The 10,281-nt window shown below is 40.7% G+C and overlaps 1 protein-coding gene across 1 annotated transcript; it reads left to right on the top strand.

Moving 5' to 3' along the window:
- The first annotated feature begins 7 nt into the window (after nt 1–7).
- ATPAF1 (ATP synthase mitochondrial F1 complex assembly factor 1) lies at nt 8–9,881 on the top strand. Its single transcript, XM_010009154.1, has 9 exons — nt 8–75; nt 535–643; nt 1,205–1,255; nt 1,965–2,027; nt 3,240–3,290; nt 5,661–5,708; nt 7,739–7,834; nt 8,388–8,495; nt 9,402–9,881. The coding sequence occupies exons 2-9, from the start codon at nt 563–565 to the stop codon at nt 9,594–9,596; spliced, it is 693 nt and encodes a 230-aa protein (XP_010007456.1). The 5' UTR covers nt 8–75; nt 535–562; the 3' UTR covers nt 9,597–9,881.
- Nucleotides 9,882–10,281: the final 400 nt, after the last annotated feature.

Genomic DNA, 10,281 nt, shown 5'->3' with positions numbered 1-10,281 from the left:
GGGGTCCGGGGAGGCGGCGCTGGAGGAGAACCCCTTCTACGGGAAGTACCGACACAAGATCCAGGAGCTGCGGAGGTGCGAGCGGGCCTGGGGGACATGGCTGCGGACGGGCATGAGGGGAAGGAAGGGCAGCAGGGAGGCCGGGACCGGGGGGCTGCTGTCTGGGAATGAGGAATGAGGGTGCTGGGGGAGGTGGGGTTTTTGGGAGGAGGGAGGTGGTTTTTAGCTTTGTGCCCTAATGAGAAAATTAATTAGTTAGGCCAAATGCTGCCTTGAAATAGGACGGGGTTTGGAGCAGCCCGGTCTAGTGGAAGGTGTCCCTGCCCGGGGCAGGGGGTTGGAGCTGGATGAGCTTTAAGGTCCCTTCTGGCCCAAACCATTCTGTGTTTCTATGGTCAGTTGATAAGAGAGAGTTTTAGTAACAAGAAATTAAAAATCTAAGTTAAGAACATGAATCACTACCACAGTAAACGTTCTAAAAGGCCAAATGATGTTCATCCCCCAGTGCTTTTAATAGTCCCTTTTCCAATTCAGATCCAGTCCAGATGTGTTTGAATCCCGTATGGAAAAAAGAACAGACGTGAAAAAGCAGCCTGTGGGATACTCCAAGCAAGGAGAATTTATCAGATGCATGGAGGAAAAGGCAAGGCCAACTTTCTTTGTAATTCACATATATTAAAGCTATAATGCCATTTATATAGGGTCAGCATAATGCTATGAACATACAACATTCCCATTAGTAGGGAGCCCCAGAATTTCACTCTCTGATGGCTAAAAGTATTGGTCTGTACTCCAGTGTGTTACTTTGCTGGTTTTTAGACTAATTTCTGTGCATGAGGCCTCGTTTAAGTTGCTTAATTAGTTCCAGATTAGTTTAGCCAAATGGAGTGACATGGTCTTGCATATATAATTTTTTTTAGTGAATGCAAGAGAACTGTTCAATAATATTTGATCCAAGTGCATCATAGTTTGCTTCTAATTAATCCTTTCTGGCCTTTAAATTAATAATTCATATTAGATTACTCATCTTTCTGCTAATTAATCATTCATTATATTAAAAATGCCCTGCAGTGATCTTGAAGTATCCTAAACTTGAGCTCCTACTCAGGAGTTTTTTGTCATCAGGCATGTTATGCATAGCAGGGAAGGCAAATAAATGGTATTAAAACATCAGTTATAACAACTAAATAATGTTTTCTTCTAGGCAAAAGGTTTGGGCTCAAAGACATCTAAGGAAGGATTCACAAAAGACAAGGTGAGGGAAACAAACCAATGTGTTCGGAAAGAATGTGCTGGTAAATCAAGGATGTAGGTTAACTTGCATTGCTACCATCAGAGCTTCAGCCAAGAGCTTCTTGACATAAAATTGATGTTCCTTATGCTGTGATTGAGTTCAAGATTTTAATGTACTTTTGGGATTGTGTTTGATCTTAAACTCCTGGCACTCTGAGTTTTTAGTATCCTGTTGTTTCTCTCTGACACCCTGGAAGTTCCTGTTCATGAGAGAATCTGTACTGAATGCTCATAGCAATAAATAGAAAAGGATAAGCTGCCTGTACAACATGTAAATAGATTTCCAAAGATCAGCCAGCAGAGGGACAAGAGACTCGTTTTATTCTCTTTCGTATTTCTTGTATTTTGGCAAACTTTCTGTGTAAATATGTCGGAGATGGCTGAAGGCAAAAGCTGCAGCGTCTGTGGAGATCTGCATAGCTGGAGCAAAGTGTGTTCTGTGTCCTGAAAGAATGTCTTCTATGTTGCCTCAGTGTGTGAATCCACTTCTAAGTGTGCTACTGCTGGTGATTTACTGGTTTCTTTGGCAGTTAAGAGGCCTAAGTCACACTGTAAACTGAATGAAGCTAATCTAGCTTGAGTATGTTCTCTAATTGCATCCATTCATTTTGGATTCTCACTTGAATCAGAGAACTGCCATCATGCCAAATTCCTTATGCTTTCTCTTACAGACACTCGATTCAATTCTGAATGTTGAGATGGTGAAAGAAAAGTCAGCGGAGGAGATAAAACAGGTGATGGATTTAAATGCAATAAAGTTTGCTCTACATCTGTGCTTAATAATCTGCATGCAAGGATGGAAATTTTACTTGGCTATTTTATTTTTCAGTCTATGGATGTATATTTATAAAAAGCACATTGACGTGCATATTAATAGTAGAAAATAGTTTTCTCCATATAGGTAAGCCCATCTGGGGTGTACCCACTTGATACATCTGGACTTGATTTCTCAGAAACTGACTCTCCTGTAATTCTTATTGTTGTCATTTAATGTGTAGCAGTTGAATTGGCATTAGCAAGCTTCTGTCAGGTTTGAAGCCCAGTAAAGGGAAAACTTAGCAGTTCATATGGATTATACTATGTCTGTTCTACAGGAATAAAACCAAAGCTTTTGCCACCTTGTATCTTTGTTTGCATTCTGTGTACTAAAGTTGGTTAGGGCAAGAAGGAGGTGGGTGGGTCTGTTTCTTTGAAGAACAATGTGAATTGAGTTATTCTTCCTGTTACCTGCTTGGCTTTGCACTGTATTCCCTTTTACATAGTTATAAGTCACATCTGTTGCACATTTCTGATGTAGCTTGAGTTGGATCTGGTATTTTTTTTCCTTATCTGTCTGTATGTCAAGAAACTTATGTAGGCACGATCATTTGAAGGAGAGCAGCACATATGAAGGAGCCTTCTGGCAAAACTTGGAGAGTAGAAACTTTGTGGCTTTCTTGATAGCTTGAGAACATTATAGAAGTAGGGATGGTGTGCAACCAGTTATAGCAGGGAGTGGTTTGATAACTTAAAGTTCCCTTTGAGTTCCTCTACTTCTGCTTCATTGATTGAACATTTTACTGACAACTCTCATTAGTTCTGTAGGACTGGGAAAAGCAATTGAAAAAGTCCTGGAATCTGGGCTTTTACCTGTGCTTGTCCATTTATTAAGTACTCTGAGCTTTTGTGCAGTTAGTGCTATCCTGCTGTGATGAAGAAAAAGATTGTGAACACACTGGAGCATTATGCACAGACTTGTCTTCTCTTAAATGTTACACTTAGAAGTGTATTGTGTTAGCAGGAAAATCAGTCAGGTTCGGTTGAAAAACGACTTTTCAGAGTGCTTGCAAAGGTTAGTTGACAAATGAAATTTCTTTTAAAGTATTTAGTATTACTGCTTTTAGCTGTAATAATTTAATATTTGAATTATTTAATTAACTGTACACCAACTCCTTTGTTTCCTACAGATTTGGAATCAGTATTTTTCTGCAAAAGATACAGTTTATGCTGTTATTCCTGTAAGTAGTTCCCCTGTAGTTATGCACTTGAAAGGCCAGTGTGCAAACCTTTCCTATGATTCTGTTGCTTTTAAAAGCAATCACTGAAGGAAAATGAGGTTTCAAGATGTCCTGGGTTCAGCTACAGCAGTCATTTTTTCTCCTTCTTAGTAGCTGGTGCAGTGCTGTGTTTTTGACTTTCAGTCTGGGAACAATGCTGATAACACCGATGTTTTTAGTTGTTGCTAAGTAATGTTTACTCTGACCAAGGACTTTCTCAGTCTCATGCTTTGCCAGAGAGGAGGGGAAGCCAGGAGGAAGCAGAGACAGGACACCTGACCCAAACTGGCCAAAGGGGTATTCCATACCACAGCACGTCATGCCCAGTATAGAAACTGGGGGGAGTTACCCGGAAGGCCCAGATCGCTGCTCGGGTCGGGCTGGGTATCGGTCAGCGGGTGGTGAGCGGTTGTGTCCTTTTCCCTTGTTATTCCTCTTATCATTATTATTGGTAGCAGTAGTGGTTTGTATTATACCTTAGTTACTGGAGAGCTGTTATCTCAACTCGTGGGAGTTACATTCCTTCGATTCTCCTCCCCATCCCTCCGGGAGCGGGGGGAGGAAGGAAAAGGGGGGGAGCGAGCGAGCGGCTGCGTGGTTCCAAGTTGCCGGCTGGGCTTGAACCACGACACAAGAACAAGCTTTCTTTCCAGATTCAGTGGTCTTACTGCCCCAAATAAAGTCTGAAGGCTTTTTTCCCCCACTCCAAAAAAGTGTACCCCTTTTTTTTCTCACTTACATCAGTCTCAGTAAAGCCAGTACCTTTTTCTGCACATCTGGCATGAATTTCCAGGCACATTTTATTATGAATATCCAATACTTTTTGCAGGGCCCTGGTATCTATTAAGGTAGTGTTTGTATTTTCACATCATTTTTCCTCAGAGTTGCTTATTTCTTTCCTCTTTTCCCTGCAGCCTGGACAGCAAACTCCAGTTGAACAGGGCAGTACTAGAGAACTTGGCTAATGACTTGCACGTGGCTAATCACTTGCGACTTACCTTCATACGTTTAATATTATTGGCAGCACTGTCTTTCATTGAGACTGCATGGTGCTTCCTGTGATAAAATCTTACTTCTTATTCCTGATAGCTTTACCAGATGTAAATTGTTGTTAATCTGCATTAGGCTGAAGGAGGTTTTTTTTCACTTTTGGGATTTCTTTTTATTCTTTGCTCCAGAGTCTCTATGTGATTGTGATCTCTTAAATCTGTCTTTTCACATCTGGGCACGAACTGCGCGTTGAGTTTTTGAAACCTCATTTAGATCTGAGGTCTGATTTGCAATTGTATTTGACCCTACGAGCTCCAGCTGAAGTCGGTGGGAGGCTGTATCCTAAATGTATGAAGTGTTGTATACCCTGAACATGGCAACGTGGGATTTGAATTTGAGTGGCTTCGTGTTTTGGTTTTCCCAACATACGGATTTTGTGAAAACAGTTTGAATCGCACATTTACTGCAGGAGAAGGCCAAAGCCAGGGACTCCAGTTAAGATGGTATAGGTCTTTCATTAGTGGGGCTGGCACTGTTCTTTGGTGCACTGTTTTAGAGGAGCTTTGGAAGTTTTTTAAGGCCTTAATGCAAACCAGGTCATAGGCACATTAGGAGGTAATTCATGGTGTCATTGGAGGAGGGGAGAAAACCCTCTATGTCTTTTGCCAGAAGCTTTTTGTTGGCTGGAAGAAAGGCCTTGCCTAATTCTTGAATGCTCAAAAGCACACATAGGGGAATTTCATGTTGATGGATGTCATATGTTTTCTTTCCTGAACACCTTAATGTGCTGTGCTTGGAAGAAAAGAGCAGACTAAAGGTTTGGGGGAATGTAGAGAATATGTGAATGAGATTACCAGGTTTCATTGGGGATGACTAGGTATATTTGTGGTTTTAATATAAACCTAAGCAATAAGTATGTTACTTAAGTAAATATCTAGGCTGCATTTTAATAGTGAAGAATAGATGACTGTGATGTAAAATCCACAATTTGAGGCCAGGGATATGTCGTCCTGCTCAACTGTTAACACCACAAGATGCAGTGGAGCGTCTCACTTACATTACATACTCAAAGAGGACGTAATGTAAGTCTGAAGTGTGGGCCCCCCATCTCAAAGGAATAAAGCTTTGGATGCAAAAAGGAGTTTGCTGCTGCATCTTGGAGACAGCATTGTTAAAACGGGATACCAATGACATTTAGGTAACTAAGAACTAAATACAGTTTTCCATGCACTCATTGTTAGCTGCTCCCGCAGTGAGACCTTCTGTAGATGGAAGTTGTACCCTATAAAGGTTAATGAGATGATTCTGAGTTATTGACTTTCTCTTTCTCCTTCCCCAAAGGCAGAGAAGTTTGATTTAATATGGAAGAGAGCCCAGAAGTGTCCGTCGGTATGTATGGCAGAGACTCACAGTGCATTGATGTAGAGCTGTAATGCATTTCTCCTGTCTAAAGCTTAATTCATAAACTTTTGACCCTCCTCTATTCAGACTCATTGTATCACCTTGATTAGTAAAATCCAGGTGTTCAAATATTTGTCTTAGTGTTTGGATAAAAGCAATGGCTATTTATATGTATTAAACAGTTTGATCTAGCTATCAGATACCTAGTTATGAGAGAGGTAGGGTTCAGCAAACAAGAGCATAGAGTCTCCCAGGGAATGGATTTAGCTACATGCCTCTGGTTTCCATTAATTGACGTCTTGTGGTTAAGTCTCTTCCATGCAGTGTTGTCAAAAGCTAAGCCTTTTAGGTCAGCTTCACTGATGTTTCCACAAATCTTTCCTTATTGCTTAAAGCATCCTTGCTTTAACCTGCAGGAACTGTTGTTGGCTATAACTACGTGTCACCATGGCATTATGTTGTGCGTACGTGGAGAAAATGAGTTCTCCTGTCTTAACGGTTGCTGTGAGTTGCTCCTCTTTTATGTTTCTTTTCTGGCAGTGAGGATAGGCAGGAGTATCTGAAAGGAAAAAGACAAGAAATCAACGCATTGGGGTTCTGTCCACAGAAAGAGCTGAACCTTGTTATCTGTTAGTCTGCTTTTCCTCATCGTAAATGTGCATACCCATGCTTTCTGCACCACACTGGTGATGTATGATAGGTAAATGTTGGTAAGCTAATAAAAGCTATTTGCATGGAAGCCATCCTGGGCAGGCACCTTGCTGTGTCAGTGATGTGTCTGTGTCTCTAAGGGAGTGTGAGTTGTCAAAAAAGCCTATGCGTAAGCTCTGTTGCACAGCATTGTAATTCAACAGCTGTGATGGAAGGAAAGCAGGAATTAGGTGTAGCCAAACCCCTTATTACAGATACAGAGTAAAATACTCTGTGGGTTGTCTTAGGTGTATGCCAGTATGGCAAAGCATAAAATACTGAGAATGGATAATAGGTTTATTTCAGAAATGAGTGGATTCCCAAGATTTGGGTTCACTGTTTCTCATGTGGGTTGGTGGATGTCTTGCAAGCTTCAATTAGAAGATTCCTTTGTGAATGAGCTTGTTGTTGCTTTGAAGAAGTTAAACTACAAAAGAGCAGAACTAACAAGCTAAAGGATATCTTTTGTTCTGTGCTGCTGGATTAGCATTGTTTTCAGCTGAAAGTAAGTTTTTACAGTAACTTGTGCACTGAAGCTTGGACTTTGTGCAAACTTTGCTGTGCCGTCACAGAAATTAAATGCTTCATTCCTTTATGAATGAAGACTTATGAACCTAGACTTCACTGCAGTAAGAGGAGTGCTTTTGCAGATCTGAATGGGAGACTTCACTAGATGGATGGATTGGTCCTGTATGTTCCCCTTGCCAAGAGCAAGATCAGATATATCTGGCTTCCCGAGCTACTCGGAGCTTGGAAAGTTATTTATAGCTTTAAGTACGTATCTGTACAGTACATTGGCATTTAGTCAGGTGTCCTGTATGTTTTTTTTCTCCCATGTTGTCCTTTCCCTTCGTGTGGGAAAATGAGCAAGTCTCAAGCCTATGGAGCTGAATAGATTGTAAATCTCTAGAGAGAACATGCTTGCTGCCTGTTCTGGATCAGTTGGTGAAGTTACAGGATTACAAATACTCTGAATGCTCCTTATCTTATATTTTACCATTTCTCTGTTAATTTTCTAGAAGTGAATAGAAGGGTCAGAGTCTGAATGTTCTCCACTGTCCTGTCCTTTCCTTTCCCTGTCTCATATAACACTGATGAAAGTATGTGTCAACATATTTGCTAATGAAATAATACTGATAAGGTAATGCTGGTTTATTGTCTGCTTCCTGCTGCCCTATCACTCCTGATGGGGCAAAGAAACCCTTTTTTCCTGTTGTGATTCTCTCACTAAAGCATTTATGCTGGAGGCCAGTATGACACAGGCACCATTTTCTTTGAAAGGCTTTGTTTGAATTGGTTTTACTAATTTTTTAATCATTTCTCTACAGTTTCTATATGCTTTGCCAAGAAAAGAAGGCTATGAGTTCTTTGTGGGGCAGTGGTCAGGAACAGAATTGCACTTCACTTCCCTAATAAACATTCAGGTGAGTGGGTGAAATATAAAGTCCCAAAGATCCAGAAATAGATAATATCAGCATATTACAAGGTCTAATATTTGCTAAACAGTTTAATGAACAGGTTGTGTAGCTTAACTTGAAAAGAATTATCAGGGAAAAACTGCCATTAATTATGAGTAACTTAATTAAGGGTAAATTAGTAAGTTTGTGGGTATTAAGTGTCTCTAAAGGAGAATGAGGTAGAAGTCATGGTCAAACCATCTCAAAATAGAAGCAACAAGCCAAACTTTTCAGAACTGTTTGTGTAAGCTACTTAAAACACCAGTAGATGCTGTAAGATGAAATGTCTTCCTGGAAATTGTGGGTTCTTTTAAATGCAAAGTGGTCTTTAGTCAAGAAGAAAACACAACCTAACTGCAACTCCCTTGCTTTCTGTAAATACCAGAAATAATGAAGTTTTAATTTGAACTGACCCTTAAGCCCTGAAAAGTGACTGCCTCCATAGCAATTAATACTCAAAGAGAGCCTTCAGATCTGCAGTTCTTCATGGGATGCTGACGGGTTTCTTTATCTCCTTCAGACCCAAGGTGATACTGCCCCTAGCCAGCTGGTCCTGTACCATTTTCCTGATCTACAGAAGGAAAAAGGGATAGTTTTAATGACAGCAGAAATGAACTCCAAGTTCTTGGTAAGAGAAATCTGCTCATTGACTTCCTTCATCTTATGCTGCAACTCTTCATACAGTTTTGAATTAAAACCAAATTAAAATGAAGTCTTAAAATACCTTTTCCCAAAGAACGGTCTTATTAGATTTCTTTAATCTAATCTACTTAGTACAAGGGAAGCTAGAAGGAAATCATCAGTCTTTGTCTTTCTGGTGATTTCAGCTCTTGCATTCTTTTGTTTTGTTCATTACTTTTATTTTTTTTTTCTTATTAATAAAAGCAAATTAAAATGAAATGCACTGCTACCTGCCAACAAGTTAAAGCACTGTTTTGAATGCTACTTGTCAAATCAGGAGACCTCCAGTGCTTCCTGTTGTTTCCATGCACCTTTGCTCTGTTCTCTATGTGTGGGTGTGCTGTTATTTGCATATCTGCAATAGTACAGTGCTAGGACTAATTGTACCAGGGACTGCACTGGTGGAACAAGATAACTAAAGCATCCCATCTCTAACTGACCTACTTACACCAGTTCTGAAGCAGTGTGCAGAGGAGTGTGTAGAGAACTCATTGGTAATGCATTTGCCCTGTTGTATCTCAGAGTAAACAGTCAATTTTTGCGAATAGGTCAACCGTAAGAAGGGAAAGATGAGACTTTGGTGCATCTCCAGTGTCTTAGGGCGGGCAGGGATCATGAAAGATGTATTTGACCTCTGAGGTGTATGCTCAGCAGGAGGGTAGTTCAAATGCACGGTGCTAAGCGTGTAAGTAGGTCAGGAACAAGAGGGAGGTAGTTTAAGAGATTTGCTAAATTAAGGTGACTTGGCATTGAGTCACTCGATGAGTAGGACTGCAGCTGCTGAAGAGTCTTTTCAAAGGGGATGCTCAAACACAAACCCCAGTGGTAACACACTCTTTGTTTTAACTCGCAGGTGGTGCACGAAGCACAGTGCTTGGCGAATCAGGTGCAGCTTTTCTATGCAACGGATCGTTCTGAGACCTACGAACTAGTGGAGACCTTCAACCACAGATCTAGTGAATTTAAATATATGTCAGTTATAGCAGAGCTTGAGCAAAGTGGGCTTGGAAGAGAACTGAGACCTGGTCAGGTTTCTGACACATCATAGAGCTAACCTGCAAGTGAAGCGAGCCAGCAGCAGTGAGGGTTTCCTACATGGGGTGGTCCTGTCCCTTCTGGTTTACAGATTTGGGTTGGCTGCAGAAAGGATATGGAGACATCCTGGGAGTGTCAAGCCTGTGTGGCACTCATGCAAGATGAGGACTTGGGCCATTTGAACAACAGTAATTGCCCAAATGGAGCCTTGTAACTTCCATCAGAACAAGCCATTTTCCCATGTTACTGCTGCATGCTGTGTGTTTGAAATCTGAAGTAAAGTGACAGAAGGGAAACTCTGTAATGGTCTACAGTGACATCAGGAGAGAGCCAGCAACCAATGCTTCTTCTCAGTAAATGCATTTTAAATACCCTGTGCCATTATAATTGCATGGTCCAGTGCTTTTTAATCTGTGTGGAATTTATACAGGCTTGTCCATCAAAAAAAGAGAGTAGGACTGATGGTCTAACACAAATGCCTCTTTGTTGCTTTGTGAGGTTCCTTACACAGATGTGTACTGTGGCCTGTGTTTTTCTCAGGATTAAAAAATAGAGTGACTAGATTTGTTCTGGGAACTTTGTACTTCTTAATTGATACATTAATTTCATCCTGTTTCTGTGTTTCTGTCTTAGAGATGCTTTTCTTGAGGTGTAGGGTATTACGTATGTGGTTTTATTCTTCGTTTATTTTTTAATAG

Source organism: Nestor notabilis, unplaced genomic scaffold (assembly GCF_000696875.1).
Source record: "Nestor notabilis isolate BGI_N333 unplaced genomic scaffold, ASM69687v1 scaffold22662, whole genome shotgun sequence".
Lineage (NCBI taxonomy): Eukaryota > Metazoa > Chordata > Aves > Psittaciformes > Psittacidae > Nestor > Nestor notabilis.
Note: the sequence above shows the minus strand (reverse complement) of the source record. Positions and strands in the feature narration are given on the sequence as shown.